Below are 20,630 nucleotides of genomic sequence, written 5' to 3' on the forward strand. Positions count from 1 at the left end.
TCTACCTTTTTTCCAAATCTCAAATATAAAACTACATTCAAACAAAACTTCATGGAACTCCATCACTTAAGATCCTGAAGAAAAATTAATTTCCCAAATTTTATACTTTGGGTGATTTGGGTGAACTTTCAAAAGTTGATGTATAGGGTCATTTGGGAATAACAATTTTTCAAAAATGTATGCTTTGGGACTTAGTAATATTATTACTTGAAGTATATCTTATGAGTCAGTTCCCTGCCCTTGTTAGGAAAACCAAAGAGTAACTGGTGAGGCCTGGATTTTACATAACAGGAATAGTATCACTCAACTGATTTTTCAGAAGACAGAGTACAACTCTTTCTTGAAAACTATATTCTGAAGAATTTTATAATCACCCCCAAAATGGAAACCCTGCAATACCCTGACTATGCTAAATTGCTAAGTACAGCTTTCAACATGCATAGACTTGAAACCCTCAAAAACAGTGACCATCATACCAAGCCCAGTATTAAACTCCAATATTATTTTTAAAAGATCCACCAATTGCCCCATTAATCCCTGTATCCTAACAATTCACAGTATCACAGAACCCGTCCCAGGCAAAGAACATCAGGACAACATTAACTAAGTACCAAGTAGCATATGACAATATACTCTGTACTTTCCTTTACAGGCACTCAATTCTTTGCTTTTTATATAAATGATTAGCAGTAGCAATGCAGCAGAAACTACTAGACAGAGAAAGTCACATTAAAATTAAAAACCATTCCACAAATAAAGTCACTATCATGACAAAGGAGCTAAAAGCTAATAATATCTCAATTGTAATAAAAAAGTAAACATGTGTAACTATACCTTCAAGCACTCCCACGGCTAGGAATCTTCCATAGAACAACTCTACCATGGGGTTCTTTGGCTTCTCTTCATCCCTAAAAATCACATTAAAAATATAAATGTGGTTATAATTCTTAATTTTTAGAACTGTAAATAATAGAGGAAACATTAAAAGAATAATAATGTATGCCAAGACAATAACATTTATGTGGTTATCATGTGTTTGGCGCTGCGACTTAGTGTTGGGCCAAGGTACTTAAATTTATTTTCCGTTTCTTCACCTGTCAACTGAGGATAGTAATAGTAATGGAACTCACAAGGTTGTTGTAAGGGTTAAAATGAATTACTATGTGGGACCTCGTTATAAGAAGACCTGAGTAGAGTCTGTATTCAGGAAGTGCCTGATCTTTCCATTATCATTTCGACCTTGAACTTTTAGTCTGTACAATACATGCTTATCTGGACTTGTTGGGAAGGAGGGAAAGCCACTTTTAATCAGAATAAATTTCTATAAAATTTTAATAAGTCATTTCCCACATTTACCTAGAAGAATGAACACTAGCCATCAGCAGTGAAGGAGAAAAACACCAGCTTCAACCCAGGTAGCTAAAGAGAAACTCCATAAAGTTTCATGTTGCTGGTAAAATCAGTCATCTGTGAATTTTCCAAATTCTTTAACATATAAATTTGTTGTTTTTCTTTTTTGCTTGAAGCAAATAGAAACTGACAATTTTAAACTTTTTTTTTAACGCTTTGTACCGTGTGGTCTAAAAACACAAAGTTTATTTTGGCCTTGCTATATAAAAGTATGTTGTGTCCACAACTGCAGAGAGACTTTTTCTTCATAAATTTTGTGTTTAAATTAGTAAAACTGATTTATTTTAAAAAAGAGAGAAGGACACTATCTGTCTCTTGATATATGTGTTACATTCACCCTCATTTAAACCATAAAATAATTGGTGGGAAGTACTTCACTTAATCTCTGGAACAATCCTATGAGGTAGTGTGGTGGTCATCAGTGCTATTCAAAAAGATTTCTGTCCCTCTACTTTTAGGTACATAGTAAGAAGCACTTTCCCATTTACTTTTTATTGAAATTTGAAAAAAATCTGAACTGTGATAAAATACACACAATATAAAATTTACCATCTTAACCATTTTTAAGTTTACAGTTCGGCAGTGTTAAGTATATTCACACTGTTGTACAACCAACTTCCAGAACTATTTTTCATCTTGAGAAACTGATTAAACAACTCCACATTCCTCCCTCCCGCCAGGCCCTGGCAACCACCATCCTAACTTTCTGTTTCTTTGAGTTTGACAACTATTGACACATCATATAAGTGACATACAGTGTTTGTCTTTTTGTGACTGGCTAATTTCACTCAGCATCATGTCTTCAAGGTTCATCCATGTTGTAGTATGTATCAGAGTTTCCTTACTTGTTAAGGATATTCCATTGTATGTGTATAACACATCTGTATTTCCATTCATCCATGGACACATCAGTTGCTTTCACCCTGCTATCAATTCTTTTGGATATAAATTCAGCAGTAGAATTGCTGGATCATGTGGTTAATTCTTGTTTTTTTCATCTTTATAGATACAATTGACCAACAAAACTGTAAGGTATTTAAAGTACAATGTGAAGATGTGACATATGTATACACTGTGAAAGGATTCCCTCCATCAAATAATATTAGTATTAATTTTTTGAGGAACCACCATGTTTTCCACAGCAGCTGCACCATTTTACATTCCCATCAACAGTGCACAAAAGTTTCAATTTTTTAATATCTTCATCAACACATGTTATTTTCTGTTTTGTTTTGGTTTTGGTTTGGTGAGGGTTTTTTTGGTTTTTGTTTTTTGATAGCAGCCATCCTAATGGGTATGAGGTGTTCCCACTAGCTCTGAAGTTAAGTAAACCACATGACTTGCTCTGCACAACAAAATGTGAGTGGAAGTAATGTGTGCCATTTCTGGGCTATAACTTTGAGAGCCAATATACCTTCTACTGATGTGGTAATCCCAGAATCCTGTGATGAGATGAAGCCTCTGTCAGCGTAAGGCCCTGTCAATGGATGTGCAGAGCCCCTTGCTCACACTCATTGGGCATAGCTAAGGCTATGACATAAACCTCTGAAGTTTGGGGGATGTTGCCAAAGGATTATCTAGCCCACCCTAAATGGCAGCAGGTGGCACTCTTACCTCTATTGCACTGGTAATAAAACTGTAGACTACGCTAAGTCACTTGCCCAAATTCACACAACTAGTAAGTGCTCAAACTGAAAAGCAAACTCAAGTCTGCCTCTAAAACCTATGAATCCTCCCACTATGCATACTTAATCTCTGGGCATTTTAACTCTATGAAAACAGTTTATTTCATACCTTATTTTTTACACTGTGACTTGAGACTGATATGGGGGAGAGGAAGAATCCAAAGATTGTCTCTCTTAATGTAAAAGTCTATGAATCTTTAAACATATTAGTATATCCATTTCCACAGGTCACATTTCCATGTAGAAAAGCAACATTCCTGGTTTCTCTCCTTACTGTCACATACATACTGCATAGAAAGAGCAGTGACATACCAGGTTGGTGACTTTGGCCGAAGAAACTGGGTAAGAGCTGCTCGACTAATTCTGAATTCTCTTTCCAAATCTTCATATCTGAATTTTGGTCTGCTCTCCACTGACCTGTGGTATGCACACTGACCTTCCCTAAGGAGTCAGACAGACCAATCTTCTAGAAATTGTTTACCCTGTCCTTCTTTGCAACCTCTCAGAGGTCTTACTCTTTACTGTGCATTTAAGCTTTGAACATCAGGGACTAACACTGTGGTTATCAACAGAAATGTAAGGAACCCAAGTGAAGAGCAATTTAAAAGATGTGAGACTTCTATTGATAAAACAAAAATTATATACCCACCACTCGCATGAAGAAAAGCTAGATTGACACAAATAGCAAAGGGCAAAAGAAATCACTAAAGAAAACCTGTATCAGGGACACTTTAGCCTTGGGAATTAGGTCGACACAGAAAGAGTTCAGAGATCTAGGGCAACTGATAGAGTAACCTACTCAGTGCTTCCCAATCTTTTTAATGTCACTGGCACACAGATAATATATGCAGAGAACTCTGGAATAAAACCACGTTTTCTCATGATCACAGAAACAGGATCAATACCTCCACATACCTATAATCTGGCTTACCATGGCACAACAACTGGAAAGCTCTGTTCTAGATAGGCAGAGCATAGTGGTTCAAAAAGTTTTAGCTTGGGGCTTCCCTGGTGGCGCAGTGGTTGAGAGTCCGCCTGCCGATGCAGGGGACACGGGTTCGTGGCCCGGTCCGGGAGGATCCCACATGCCGCGGAGCGGCTGGGCCCGTGAGCCATGGCCGCTGAGCCTGCGCGTCCGGAGCCTGTGCTCCGCGACGGGAGAGGCCACAACAGTGAGAGGCCCGCGTACCGCAAAAAAAAAAAAAAAAATAAAAGTTTTAGCTCCATAAACAGTAAAGAAAAAACAAAACTACTGAGAAATGAATGAGGAGAAGGACATATTTCAAATAAGACAATTTTAGATGAAATGGGAAAGTTCTAGCTTCTTTTAAAAGTTTTAGGAAACGGGGAGAGAACTTGTTAGTTACTAGATCAGAAAAGTTGACACTGGGACCCAAAGAAATTTTTCAAAAGTAAATGGGTAATAAGGAAAGATCTCCAAAATCAGAAAAGAATGATCCTTTCAGAAATAACCAGGATTCAGGAAACAGTCAAGTGGCAGTCTTCTAAGGCTAGAGATAAAAAGTAATCAGGGAGTTGTGTTGCAGATAGGTTACTATATGGGCTGCTTATAGAAAATCTGGATAGATTTGAGGAGAAACTAGGGATTTCAGGGTAAAGCATTCAAAGAATTACTGAGAGAACTTCAAAGAGACTCAGTAATCATTGATGGGGATACAGATATTGTTCACATTCTGAGGAAACACGCTCAATAAATTTTGGGGGTTGGAACTCTAAGGAAAAGTACAAGGAATGTGAGTTTTACTAAAGAGGAGCCAGGGTGGACAATCATAGATCAAGTCCACACATGGGCTGTCTGCTGGTCTGACAGGACAGAACCCTGGTGGAATTCTGCAACACAAAAGAGGTGAAGGTGGACAATGCATGTTTGAACAATAAATTACTTGGGCATACTCCTAACTCATATTTCACTAGCTCTCATTATGAGGGCCCTATCAAGAAAATACAGAGGAACAGGTTAGACAAAAACAAATTTATAGGTCAGAAAACAAAGTCAAAAGAACAAAAAGAGAAGATACTCGTCCATCAAACACAGCTGGTCCTGAATGAGGTAGAAGCTAAGAAGCAGGTTAAACTATTAAAAATTCAGCCAAGCCTTCCTTAAAGAAGAATGAAAAAAATGTCTATGTAACTGAACCTTAAAGGGCTATCCCACCCAGAAAAAAAAAAGTAGCAGAAAGAAATATAGTCAAGTCCTAGAACTTTCAAAAGCTGAGGAAAGAGCATATCATAGAGATGATGATCTTCACTGGATGCTGGAACTCAGGTTTCAGAAGCATCAACAGCAGATTCAGTTCAGCAATCTGATGGGGAGATTTACAAATGAAGCTAACATGAAGAGAAGAAAGAAACTACCTAGAAAGCATGTTTTACAGGCCTAAACAATCCCATACCAATGCAATGGCAGCAACTACTGGGCACAAAAATATGTTATTAGAAAGAGCTTACATTCAATGCAGCACTGAGGGCCAGAAAACTGAAGCTCGTTAAGAAAAATGTAACTTAAGAGTTTTGGTGGACAGAAAAGAAGGGTACCTGACCAGAGCTGTTAGCATCATAAACTTCTAAACATGCCAAGAAGGAAGCGGCTTTGTTCAATGCCACATTCTCAAGACAGTTTCCAACAGTAGAATTTTTTCCCTCAGATACTGTAGATTTAGCACCATAATCTCGAGAGATTTCTTCCAACGTAAGTTTATAAGTAGTTGTCTAAGACCAATTGGCCCTTAATGACAGGCATCTTGGCAGAACTAAAACCATGATGATTGCCTCCATTTATGACATTATCCAGATTTTCTGCTACAGTCTTTAGCAACAATAACTTGAGTCTGGATTGCACTAAGATCTAGGAATATTATAGCTGGACTGAAAGTTAAGGGCTGAAGCTCTGCTTTTGTTTCAAAATTTCAAAAGTAAGAGATCAGTGTTAATCATGTGTCCTAATAATCCTTCAAAATCTAAAATTAGGGTATACGAAATTCAACATTTGAAGGACTGAAAGAACTACACACATACAAGTGAAAGAGAATACAGGCTTCACCTGAAGAACCTCAACTCAATTCAGGCACAGAATTCAACTCAATTCAGGCCTGTAGTGTAAAGGCTGAACAAACTCAGAAAGTCAAAAATGATTTCTTTTTTGTTAGACTGCAACAAAAGGGCAAAAGAATCTGACTTTCAAGTATAATTTGTTTGGATTTCTCCTTAAAAGATCAAGTAGATATAATTTGGAAACTTATTTTTCCCCTGAGAATTTGAGAACAAATGAGGAGGGCTATATAAAATTTTAGAAGCATCTCCTAGTTGCTAACAATATATAATTAGAATATTTTTACTTTAATTCAATCTCATTGCAGACTACGTTATTATGCCTTTTTTGGACAATAAGGCTGGCCATAATTTTAAAATAGAAAAAGAAATGATACATCTAACTAAGAAACTAAAAGAGCTGTACTCAGAAAACTAGGAAACTGATGAAAGAAACTGCAGACATAAACAAATGGAAATATATATGGTGCTCATGGATTGAAAGAATTAGTATTGTTAAAATGATCATACTACCCAAAGCAATCTACAGATTCAATGTATCTATATAAAAATACCAAAGGCAGTTTTCACAACACTAGAACAAATAATTCTAAAATTTGTATGGAAACACAAAAGACCGTGAATACACAAAACAATCTTGAGAAAAACGAGCAAAACCAAAAGTATCAAGCTGCCCCTAGTAACCCAGCTGGAACCGGTCTGAGGTGGCACAGGGCCTGTGAATTTGGTTTTAAGTGCCTGGTGGGAAAGCACATGTAAGTGTAACTCCTTTCTTGGAATGAGAAAATTATTGCTCAGAAAGGCACAACTTGTCTAAGTTTACACAGCTAGTTGGCAGATTGGCTAGGACTTGGTTTTCGTCATCAAAGTCAGTGCTCTTTAAGCTATCTAGGAGCAGACAAGATGGCCGAGTAGAAGGACCTGAGCTAGCCGTCTCTCACACAAACACCAAAATCACAACTACCTGCTGAACAACCATTGACAAAAAATGACTGAAACCAACCAAAAAAGGATACTCTAGTTCCAAAGACAAGGAAGAAGCCACAATGAGAAGGTAGGAGGGGCGTATTCGTGATCAAATCCCATACATGCTGGGTGGGGAACCCACAAACTAGAAAATAATTATACTGCAGAGGTTCTCCCACAGGAAAGAGAGTTCTGAGCCCCACATCAGGCTACCCAGTCTGGGCATCTGGCATTAGGAGGAGGGGCCCCCAGAGCATTTGCTTTGAAGGCCAGCAGGGCTTGATCACAGGAACTCCACAGGACTGGGGGAAACAGAAGTGCTACTCTTGGAGGGTGAACACAAGGTCTTGTGCACACCGGGACCCAGGGGAAAAAGCAGTCACTTCACAGGAGCCTGGGACAGACCTACCTGCTGGTCTTGGAAGGTCTCCGGGGGAGGCAGGGGGCGGCTCTGGCTCACTGCAGGAACAAGGACACTGGTGGCAGAGGTACTGGTGAGTACTACTCATTGGCGTGAGCTGTCCTGGAGGCCACCGTTTTGAGCAAAGACCTGGTCCCACCCAAGAGCCCTTAGGCTCCAGTGCTGGGATGCCGCAGGCCAAACAACCAATAGGGTAGGAACACAGTCCCACCCATCAGCAGACAGGCTGCTTTAAGTTTTCCTGAGCCCACAGCTGCTTCTGAACACACTGCTTGACAGAGCCCTGCTCACCATAGAGACAAGACCCAGCTCCACCCACCAGTGGGCAGGTATCAGTCCCTCCCACCTGGAAGCCTGCACAAGCCTCTTAGACCAGCCTCACCTACCAGGGGTCAGACACCAGAAGCAAGAGGAACTACAATCCTGCAGCCTGTGACACTGCAAATACAAAGTTAGATAAAATGAGACAGCAGGGCTTCCCTGGTGGCGCAGTGGTTGAGAGTCCGCCTGCCGATGCAGGGGACACAGGTTCGTGCCCCGGTCCGGGAAGATCCCACATGCCTCGGAGCGGCTGGGCCCGTGAGCCATGGCCGCTGAGCCTGCGCATCCAGAGCCTGTGCTCCACAACGGGAGAGGCCACAACAGTGAGAGGCCCACGTACAGGTTAAAAAAAAAAAAAAAAAAAAATGAGACAGCAGAGGAACATATTCCAGATGAAGTAACAAGATAAAACCCCAGAAGAACAACTAAGTGAAGTGCAGACAGGCAATCTAACTGAAAACGAATTCAGAGTAATAGTAAAGATAATCCAAGATCTTGGAAAAAGAACGGAGGCACAGACCAAGAAGATATAGGGAATGTTTAACAAGGAGCTAGAAGATTTAAAGAACAAACAGAGTTCAACAATACAATATCTGCGATGAAAAACACACTAGAATAAATCAATAGCAGAATAAATGAGGCAGAAGGATGGATAAGAGAGCTGGAAGACAGAATGGTGAAAATCACTGCTGTGGAACAGAATAATGAAAAAAGAATAAAAGAAATGAGGACAGTTTAAGAAATCTCTGGGACAACATTAAATGCACGAACGTTCGTATTATAGAGGTCCCATAAGGAGAGGAAAGGGCCTGAGAAAACATTTGAAAAGATAATAGCTGAAAACTTACCTAACATGGGAAAGGAAACAGTCACCCAAGTCCAGGAAGCACAGAGAATGCCATACAGGATAAACCCAAGGAGGAACACACCAAGACACATATTAATCAAATTGACAAAAGTTAAAGACAAAGAGAAAATATTAAAAGCAACAAAGGAAAAGCAAAAAATAACATACAAGGGAATCCCTATAAGGTTATCAGTTGATTTTTTAGTAGAAACTCTGCAGGCCAGAATGAACTAACACATATATCTAAAGTGATGAAGGGAAAAAAACCTACAAGTATATTCTTATACTCTACCCAGCAAAGCTCTCGTTCAGATTCAAAAGAGAAATCAAAAGCTTTACAGACCAGCAAAAGCTAAGAGAATTCAGCAACACCAAACCTACTTTACAACAAATGCTAAAGGGATTTCTCTAGGCAGAAAAGAAAAGGCCACAACTAGAAACAAGAAAACTACAAATGGGAAAGCTCACCAGTAAAGGCAGGAAAATAAACATACATAAATATGGTATCAAAACCAGCAACTGTGAGAAGAGGTGAGTACAAATACAGAATACTGGAAATGCATTTGAAATTAAGAGACCAGAAACTTAAAATAATCTTGTATATACATATGGACTGCTATATCAAAACTTCATGGTAACCACAAACCAAAAATCTATAATAGATACACACACAAAAAAGAAAAAGCAATACAAACACAACACTAAAGACAGTCATCAAATCACAAGAGAAGAGAAAAATATAGGAAGGGAAGAAAGAAGACCTGCAAAAACAAACCCAAAACAATTAACAAAATGGCAGTAAGTATGTATCAGTAATGACCTTAAACATAAATGGATTAAATGCTCCAACCAAAAGCAAAAACAAGAACCTTATGTATGCTGTCTACAAGAGACCCACTTCAGATCTAGGGACACATACAGACTGAAAGTGAGGGGATGGACAAAGGTATTTCATACAAATGGAAATCAAAAGAAAGCTGGAGTCGCAAAATTCATATCAGACAAAATAGACTTTAAAATAAAGACTGTTACAAGAGACAAAGAAGGACATTACATAATAATCAAGGGAAAAATACAAGAAGAGAAAACAACTGTAAATATATATGCATCCAACATAGGAGCACCTCAACACAGAAGGCAAATGCTAACAGCCATAAAAGGAGAAATCAACAGTAAAACAATAAGAGTGGAGAACGTTAACAGCCCACTTACATAATAGACAGATCATCCAGACAGAAAATCAATAAGGAAGCACAGGCCTTAAATGACACACTAAATCACATAGACTTAATTGATATTTATAGAGCGTTCCATCTGAAAGTAGCAGAATACACAATCTTTTCAAGTGAACATGGAACATACTCCAGCACAGATCACATCATGAGCCATAAAGCAAGCCTCTATAAATTTGAGATTGAAATCGTATCAAGCATCTTTTCCGACCACGACACTATGAGATCGGACGACAAATATGAGAAAAAACTAAAAAAACACCAACACGTGTAGGCTAAACCATATGCTACTAAATAACCAATGGATCACTGAAGAAGTCAAAGAGGAAATCAAAAAATACCTAGAGGTGAATGAAAATGAAAACATGACGATCTGAAACCTACGGTACACAGCAAAATCAGTTCTAAGAGCAAAGTTTATAGCAATACAATCTTACCTCAGGAAAGAAGAAACATCCCAATTAAACAACCTAACCTTACACCTAAAGCAACTAGAGAAAGAACAACAAACAAAACTCAAAGCTAGCAGAAGGAAAGAAATCATAAAGATTAGAACAGAAATAAATTAAACAGAGATGAAAAAAACAATAAAAAAAGATCAATGAAACTAAAGCCTAGCTCTTTGAAAAGACAAACAAAATTGATAACCTTTAGCCAGACTCATGAAGAAAAAGAGGGTGATGGCTCAAATCAATAAAATTAGAAAAAAAAAAAAGGAGAAGTTACAACTGACACCACAGAAATAAAAAGGAGCATAGAAGACTACTATAAGCAATTATATACCAATAAAATGGACAACTTAGAAGAAATGGACACATTCTTAGAAAGGTACAATCTCACAAAACTGAACCAGGAAGAAATAGGAAATATGAACAGACCAATCACAAGCACTAAAATTGAAACTGTGACATAAAAGCTTCCAACAAACAAAAGCCCAGGACCAGATGGCTTCACAGGTGAATTCTATCAACCATTTAGTGACTAGTTAACAAGTATCCTCCTGAAACTATTTCAAAAATTGCAGAGGAAGGAACACTCCAAACTCATTCTATGAGGCCACCATGACCCTGATAGTAATACCAAAGATACCACAAAAAAAGAAAATTAAAGGCCGATATCACTAATGAACATAGATGTAAAAATCCTCAACAAAATACTAGCAAACTGAATCCAAAAACACATTAAAAGGATTATACACCTTGATCAAGTGGGATTTATCCCAGAGATGCAAGAACTTTTCGATCTCTGTAAATCAATCAGTGTGATACACCACATTAACAAACTGAAGATTAAAAACCATACGATCATCTCAATAGATGCAGAAAAAACTTTTATCAAAATTCAACACCCATTTATGATAAACACTCTCCAGAAAGTGGGCATAGAGAGAACCTACCTCAACATAATAAAGGCCATGTATGACAAAACCCACAGCTAACATCATACTCAATGGTGAAAAACTGAAAGCATTTCCTTTAAGATCAGGAACAAGACTAGGATGTCCACTCTAGCCACTTTTATTCTGCATAGTTTTGGAAGGCCTAGCCATGGTAATCAGAGAAGAAAAAGAAATAAAAGGAATCCAAATTGGAATAGAAGTAAAACTGTCACTGTCTGCAGATGACATGATACTATACACAGAAGATCCTAAAGATGGTACCAGAAAACTACTAGAGCTCATCAATGAATTTGGTAAAGTTGCAGGATTCAAAATTAATACACAAAAATCTGTTGCATTTCTATAAACTAATAACAAAAGATCTGAAAGAGAAATTAAGGAAACAATCCTATTTGCCATTGCATCAAAAAGAATAAATTACCTAGGAATAAACCTACCTAAGGAGGCAAAAGACCTGAACTCCGAAAACTATAAGCTGCTGATGAAAGAAATCGAAGATGATACAAATAGATGGAAAGATATATCATGTTCTTGGATTGGAAGAATCAACACTGTCAAAATGACTATACTACCCAAGGTAATCTACAGATTCAATGTAATCCCTACCAAATTACAAATGGCATTTTTTGCCGATCTAGAACAAAAAAATCTTAAAACTTGTATGGAAACAAAAGACCCCAAATACCGAAAGCAATTTTGAGAAAGAAAAACTGAGCTGGAGGAATCAGCCTCCCTGACTTTAGCTACAGTAATGAAAACAGTATGGTAATGGCACAAAGAGTGACTTGCAGATCAATGGAACAGGATAGAAAGCCCAGAAATAAAACCATGCACCTACAGTCAATTAATCTATGACAAAGGAGGCAAGAATATACAATGGAGAAAAAACAGTCTCCTCAATAAGTGGTGCTGGGAAAACTGCACAGCTATATATAAAAGAATGATATTAGAGCATTTGCTAACACCATACGGAAAAATAAACTCAAAATGGATTAAAGACCTAAATGTAAGACCAGATACTATAAAACTCTTAGAGGGAAACAAGCAGAACACCCTTTGACATAAATCACAGCAATATTTTTTGGATCCATCTCCTAGAGTAATGAAAGTTAAAAACAAAAATAAACAAATGGAACCTAATTACACTTAAAAGCCTTTGCATAGCAAAGGAAACCATAAACAAAATGACAAGACAACCAACAGAATGGAAAAAAATATTTGTAAAAGATGCGACCAACCAGAGGTTAATCTCCAAAATACAGAGACAGCTCATGCAGCTCAATATCAAAATTAATAATAATAACCCCATCAAAAAAATGGGCAGATCTAAATAGACATTTCTCCAAAGACAACATACAGATGACCAACACACACAAGAAAAGACGCTCAACATCGCTAATTATTAGAGAAATGTAAGTCAAAACTACAATGATGTATCACCTCACACTGGTCAGAATGGCCATCATCAAACAGTCTACAAACAACAAATGCTGCAGAGGGCATGAAGAAAAGGGAACCGTCCTATGTTGTTGGTGGGAATATAAAGTGGTACAGACACTATGGAGAACAGTATGAAGGTTCCTTAAAAAACTAAAAGTAGAGCTATCATATGATCCAGCAACCCTACTCCTGGGCATATATCCGGAGAAAACCATATTTCAAAAAGATACATGCACCCCAGTGTTCAATGCAGCACTATTTACAATAGCCAGGACATGGAAGCAACCTAAATATCCACTGACAGATGAATGGATAAAGAACATGGGGTACATATATACAATGGAATATTACTCAGCCATAAAAAATACTGAAATAATGCCATCTGCAACAACATGGATGGAGTAGAGATTATCATACTAAGTGAAGTAAGTCAGACAAAGACAAGTATCATACAATATCACTTATATGTAGAATCTAAAAAAATGATACAAATGAACTTTAAAAATCAGAAACAGGCTCACAGAAATAGGTAACAAACTTATGGTTATCAAAGGGGAAAGGTGGAGGGGAAGGGATAAATCAGGAGGTTGTGATTAACATATACACACTACTATACATATAATAGATAATCAACAAGGACCTACTGTATAGCCCAGGGAACTCTAACCAATACTCTGTAATAACCTATATGGGAAAAGAATCTGAAAAAGAATAGATATATGTAAAAACATTGTTAGCTAAAACCAAGGGTATGATGCTTCCTCATTTCAAACTATACTACTACAAAGCTATGGAAATCAAGAGTATAGTACCAGCACAAAAACAGACAGGTAGATAAATGGAACAGAACAGAGAGCCCAGAAATAAGCCCACACTTATATGCTCAATTAATGTATAACAAAGGAGGCAAGAATATACAATAGGGAAAAGAAACCTCTTCAGTAAATGGTGTTGGGAAAACTGGACAGCTACATGCAAAAGAATTAAATCAAACCACTTTCTTACATCATATACAAAAATAAACTTAAAATCTATTAATGACTACCTGAAACCATGAAACTCTTAGAAGAAAACACAGGCAGTAGGCTCTTTGGCTTAGCAACAATTTTTTGGATATGTCTCCTCAGGCAAAGGAAACAAAAGCAAAAATAAACAAATGGGACTACATCAAACTAAAAAGCTTCTGCAGAGTAAAGGAAACTATTATCAAAATGAAAAGGCGACCTATTAAATGGGAGAAGATATTTGCAAATGATATGTCTGATAAGGGGTTAATATACAAAATATACAAAGAACTCATACAATTCAATATATATAAATTTTAAAAATCCTAATTAAGAAAATGGGCATAGGAGCTGAATAGAGACTTTTCTCAGAAGACATACAGATGGCCAACAGGCACATGAAAAGATGCTCAACATCACTAATCATCAGGGAAATGCAAATCAAAACCACAATGATATATCACCTCACACCTGTCAGAATGGCTATTATCAAAAAGATAGCAAAGCAACACCCAGCTCTACCCACCACCAGTCCCTCCCAGCAGGAAGCTTGCAACAGCCTCTTAGATAGCCTCAGCCACGAGAGGGCAGACAGCAGAAGCAAGAAGAATTACAATCTTCCAGCCTGTGGAACGAAAACCACATTCACAGAAAGATAGACAAAATGAAAAGGCAGAGGGCTATGTACCAGATGAAGGAACAAGATAAAATCTCAGAAAAACAACTAAATGAAGCAGAGATAGGCAACCTTCCAGGAAAAGAACTGAGAATAATGATAGTGAAGATGATCCAGGACCTCAGCAAAAGAATGGAGGCAAAGATTGAGAAGATGCAAGAAATGTTTAACAAAGACCTAGAAGAATTAAAGAACAAACAAACAGAGATGAAGAACACAATGACTGAAATGAAAAATACACTAGAAGGAATCAATAGCAGAATAACTGAGGCAGAAGAATGGATAAGTGACGTGGAAGACAGAATGATGGAATTCACTGCCATGGAACAGAATAAAGAAGAAGGAATGAAAAGAAATGAAGACAGCCTAAGAGGCCTCTGGGACAACATTAAACGCCAACAACATTCGCATTATAGGGGTCCCAGAAGGAGAAGAGACCTAGAAAGGACCCAAGAAAATATCTGAAGAGATTATAGTTGAAAACTTCCCTAACATGGGAAAGGAAATAGCCACCCAAGTCCAGGAAGCACAGAGAGTCCCAGGCAGGATAAACCCAAGGAGAAACACGCTGAGACACATAGTAATCAAATTGATAAAAATTAAAGACAAAGTAAAGTTATTAAAAACAACAAGGAAAAAACGACAAATAACATAAAAGGGAACTCCCATAAGGTTAACAGCTGATTTCTCAGCAGAAACTCTACAAGCCAGAAGGGAGTGGCAGGACATATTTAAAGTGATGAAAGGGAAGAACCTACAACAAAGATTAGTCTCCCCAGCAAGGATCTCATTCAGATTCAATGGAGAAATCAAAAGCTTTACCGACAAGCAAAAGCTAAGAGAATTCAGCACCACCAAACCACCTCTACAACAAATGCTAAAGGAACTTCTCTAAGTGGGAAACACAAGAAAAGGACCTACAAAAACAAACCCAAAACAATTAAGAAAATGGTAATAGGAACATACATACCGATAATTACCTTAAATGGAAATGAATTAAATGCTCCAACCAAAAGACACAGGCTTGCTGAATGGATACAAAAACAAGACCCATCTATATGCTGTCTACAAGACACCCACTTCAGACCTAGGGACACATACAGACTGAAAGTGAGGGGATAGAAAAAGATATTCCATGCAAATGGAAATCAAAAGAAAGCTGGAGTAGCAATACTCATTTCAGATAAAATAGACTTTAAAATAAAGAATGTTACAAGAGACAAGGAAGGACATTACATAATGATCAAGGGATCGATCCAAGAAGAACGTATAACAATTATAAATATATATGCACCTGACATAGGAGCACCTCAATACATAAGGCAAATGCTAAGAACTATAAAAGAGGAAATCGACAGTAACACAATAATAGTGGGGGACTTTAACATGTCATTTACACCAATGGACAGATCATCCAGACAGAAAATTAATAAGGAAGCACAAGCTTCAATGACACAATAGACCAGATAGATTTAATTGATATTATAGGACATTCCATCTGAAAACAGCAGATTACATTTTCTTCTCAAGTGCACGTGGAACATTCTCCAGGATAGATCACATGTTGGGTCACAAATCAAGCCTCAGTAAATTTAAGAAAATTGAAATTATATCAAGCATCTTTTCTGACCACAACTCTATGAGATTAGAAATAAACTACAGGGAAAAAAATGTAAAAACACAAACATATGGAGGCTAAACAAACAAGAAAGACAGCAAACAACAAGCGTTGGTGAAAATGTGGAGAAAAGGGAACCCTCATGCATTCTTAGTGGTAATGTAAATTGGTGCAGTCACTATGCCAAACAGTATGGAGGCTGTCAAAAAGTTAAAAACAGAACTACCACATATGATCCAGCAATTCCACTTCTGGATACTTATCCAAAGAAAACAAAAACACTAATTCAAAAAGATATATGCACCTGTAAGTTCATTGCAGCATTATTCACAATAGCTAAGATACAGATGCAACCTAAGTGTCCACTGATAGATAAATGGATAAAGATGTGTGAGTCTGTGTGTGTGTGTGTGTGTGTGTGTATATACACATTCCATGTAATATTATTCAGCCATAAAAAAAGAATGAAACCTTGCCATTTGTGACAACACGGATAGACCTAGAGGACATTATGCTAAGTGAAATAAGTCAGACAGAGGAAGACAAATATTGTATCATTTCACTCATATATGGAATCTAAAAAACAAATGAACAAACAAAAAACAGAACAGAGTCATAGATACAGAGAACAAACAGATGGTTGCCAGTAGGAAAGTGGATGGTGGCGGGGGATGAGTGAAGTAGCTGAGGGAAATTAAGAGGTAGAAACTTCTAGTTACAAAATAAGTGAGTCACAGGGATGTACAGCATGGGGAATACAGTCAATAATAACCAAATATCTTTGTATGATGACAAAGGCGGTCAAAAGGTACAAACTTCCAGTCATAAGATAAATAAGTACTGAAATGATTAATACAATTAACACTGCTGTATGTTATATTTGAAATTTGTAAGAATAAATTCTAAGAGCTCTCGTCACAAGGAATAAATATTTTTTTCTTTTTCTTATATTACCTATATGAGATGATGGATGTTCACTAAACTTATTGTGGTAATCATTTTATGATGTATGTAAGTCAAATAATTATGCTGTATACTTCAAACTTACACAGTGCTGTTATGTCAATTATATCTCAATAAAACTGGAAGAAGAACAAATAAGAACAAAAATAGATAAAAAGAGAAGGAAAGAATTTTCAGCCTTGGATTTTTGCCTGTATTCTAGGTGTTAATTTACGTAATGCATCTTGTAGAATCATATCAGAATCTGTGGTGGCAAATCCTAAATGGTCCACCAATGTTTCAGGAAGATGCACAAAGGAACCAATGTTTGGTGTTAGGAGAGTGGCCTCAGAAGAGTGGGAGTAGGACCACCCTGAAAGTGTGTGAACTTCTTCCCTTAAGGAGGTCTGCCCATATATTTTAAATGACCAGAGTCTTAGTGGTTCAACCAAATGGGCACAAAATAAAAAGCCCCAGGGAATGTTAAAAAGAAACTTTACATGGAAGGAATCATGAATGTCCTCACGATTCCATGTAAAAAGATTTCATCAGAATTATTACTCCTGGCATGTTTCCCTACCACTGACCCATTCTTCTTCATGGAATATGACTTCATGGAATAAGAACTGAGGATGTGGGGTTAGCTTTTTCAGAGATCACTTCTTAGATATCTCTCACTAGATTGACCTTATATTGGACATCTAAAGCTACCCAACATTTGCGGCCATAAATTCCAAAGAGTTTGTCAAAAATACAGATAACATTTGGGTTTCCACACACTTATCTCAGATTCTTATTTCTCTGTTGACACTGAATACATAAAAAAAAAAATGAGTGCTATTTATCGATCTCCTAATTTATCTCCATCACTAAATTTCACAATAACTTACGTCTCCTCTTCAGCTTTCATTTGGAAGGCATCTTCTAACCAATCTAATAATTTGTGTGTAAACTCACTCACGTCTTGCTGTGGGGGGAAAAAAAAGTCTTGTTGATATTCGAGCCTACCAATGAAAACACTAAATACTGCAACATAAAACTTATAGCCAGTCTTTTCAAATGTATAATTAACTGACTCCTCACAACGGTATCATCTGAAATGTTTCACAGCAAATGCAAGAAATATTTATAACTTAACCAGAGCATAAAATCAATATTTGAGAAAAACAAGCATTATATTCATAATCATGTAACTGGGTTTCACCTTAGGAGGGAAAAAAATATGTGTGTGTGTGTGTGTGTGTATATATAAATTCAAACTTATCAATGAGATTTTTAAAAAGAGTTATTACCTCCCCACAAAGAGCTCTCTAATGAATCTTTATAAAATGAAGGACCCACGTTACCAAAGAGTTCTTCATTATAGAATGATTTATTACTGGTTTCTGTCTTAGAAGGAATATGTGTTTTTAAACAATTCATTTTTTCAATTCAACTGTTAACGCACAACTTTTTAAGCCATATCCGATTTTACTAAGATATCTGTTAATTTGGATAGGTTGAGCCTAATTAATCACTGACTCCCCAACTATCAAGTCTACCACCTCATGAACTTCGAACTGATTCTCCAATCAGAACCAGCACAAACTTCACCTTTTGCCATCCCTTCGGTCCTAGATTACCTGACATAGATAAACAGGAATAAGCAGTGGCATTTGTACTTGTCAACTACCATAAAATTCTTTCAACACTCCGACCTGGAGCATAGCAAACAGGTTTGTATAGAACCTGCATGGGGAGTGGAGTGGGCTGGGGTGGGCTGGGGGGATAAAGCAACCCTACTATGACTTCCCAAAGACAGATAAATAAGTGTAAGCAATTTGCCTTTATCAAAATAGTCCCAAATATAAAACAATCTTACTATTATACATTTTCACAGATAGAAGTTTTTTGAAAAGCATCTGGGCCAACCTATTTACCTTTAAAATGTTGAAACTAAGGTCTAGGAAGCTTAAATAAATTGCTCCAAAGCCATATAAAGACAACTAAACTTAACATATAAAGACAACTTCCTTAACAGGAAGGATTCTCCTTGAGAGCCACCGGAGGGAGCACAGCCCTGCCAACACCTTTATTTTGAACTTCTGGCTTCTAGAACTATAAGAGAATCATTTTCTATTGTCTTGAAATCACTCGGATTGTGGTAATTTGTTACAGCTGTCCTAGCACACTAATATAAGACTTTAAAATGACTTTCCATACTTTTCTATAACATTACTTACCCTGCAAGGTTATATCTAACAAGAAACAAAAAGGTTTCCTACTTATCCAATAGTCTTTAGAAGAAAATGTTAGGGGGGGAGAAAAACAACAAATATAAGCAAATTCTGATGTGACCACCTTTTTTGTTCATTTATCTTTGCCATAAAAAGTGAATTAAAAAAAAAAAAAGCACAGGGAAGGCAGTGGCAAAATCAGACATCTTTCAGCTCTCCACACATCCATGTAACAGATATATATCCAAGTACTACAACACCTACACTGCAAACGTAGCAGATTTTTTAAATCTCCTCTCAAGTATCGTCTTTATTTTTTGCCCATTATGTCACTGTCATCTTTTCCAACACTGTTGCTATTATTCTCTGTTACTTTCTTTCCTTCTCTTCCACTTTCCTTCTTTAATTTCTCTGACTTCTCACATTATATGTGAAAATGTTGGTTTGTTTATAGACATTTTCTATTTTTATAGGAAAATTCCCAATATTCTTTCTAAAAAATTGATAAAAAGCAACCAAACAGCACTACATAAAGATTGGGAAATAAAAGAGCAATAAAAGAAAAATAAAATAACAAAGTTAATGTCATTCAGAAACCTTTTCTGAGTAATTATGGAAAACTACTTTCTGCCAGCAAAAAGAGGCATATCAAAAGCGTGTATACTATACTGACACTGGGTTATCACACCTTGAAGATTTTTAATTAAAAATTTGTGAACATTCTGAATTTTACCTACTGCTTTCATTTAGTAATTTTAATTATAATATAAATTACAGCTTCATTTATCATATACCTTCAAGATTATCACTATTTCTTAATTTAAAAGTAAATCTTCCAAATAAACAATGTTTTAAGTGGCTCCAGCTTATTTGTATAAAGATAAATGACAACATCTTTGTCATTTATCTTTGAAAAAAACTGCTTAAGAAAAGATCAGATTAAATAAAAAAGTTAATGAACTAGTAAGCACAACAAAGCTACCTGCTGGGAGTCATTTGATTTGAAAGCATCCTTAAGAATTTCAACTGCTCTTGATGGATCAACATATTTCCTTTTAGTACCAACAAGAAGTGCAAATAGATACCGAAGCTCACGCATAAAAGGCAAATTCCGATGCTCCTATTGAAAAAAAAGAAAAAATCCTTAAGTGAAGATTAAAATCTTTACTGGTAAAGAGATACTCATTTTAAAATTAACCAAAAATTTAACTAATATAGATTAGGGATGAATCTAGCACTCCTATTATCATAAAAAAGGAAGAGTGATCTTGTCATCTAGGAGACTGAAAGAAGGAGTCAAACATGGAAAGAGCAGAGGACCTAGACTAAGCTCACAATTTTAGAATAAATGCCACATATTCACAGTAAATCATGTCATTACCCA

At 36.8% G+C, this 20,630-nt stretch overlaps 1 protein-coding gene across 6 annotated transcripts in view; it reads right to left on the minus strand.

Annotated features, from left to right (window-relative positions):
- The window catches only part of USP25 (ubiquitin specific peptidase 25), a 181,415-nt gene that overhangs the window by 101,823 nt on the left and 58,962 nt on the right, over positions 1–20,630 (minus strand). For all 6 annotated transcript variants that reach the window (XM_089910380.1, XM_089910381.1, XM_089910378.1 and 3 more), the window contains 3 exons: positions 20,229–20,366; positions 17,921–17,997; positions 835–908 (listed from right to left, as the gene is read on the minus strand). In XM_089910380.1, coding sequence (XP_089766506.1) covers positions 835–908; positions 17,921–17,997; positions 20,229–20,366 — 289 coding nt within the window. The remainder of the gene's footprint in view (positions 1–834; positions 909–17,920; positions 17,998–20,228; positions 20,367–20,630) is intronic.

This window comes from Delphinapterus leucas, chromosome 4 (assembly GCF_059928025.1).
Source record: "Delphinapterus leucas isolate spDelLeu-1000000601 "Yukka" chromosome 4, BTC_Dleu_Yukka2, whole genome shotgun sequence".
NCBI classification, from domain to species: domain Eukaryota; kingdom Metazoa; phylum Chordata; class Mammalia; order Artiodactyla; family Monodontidae; genus Delphinapterus; species Delphinapterus leucas.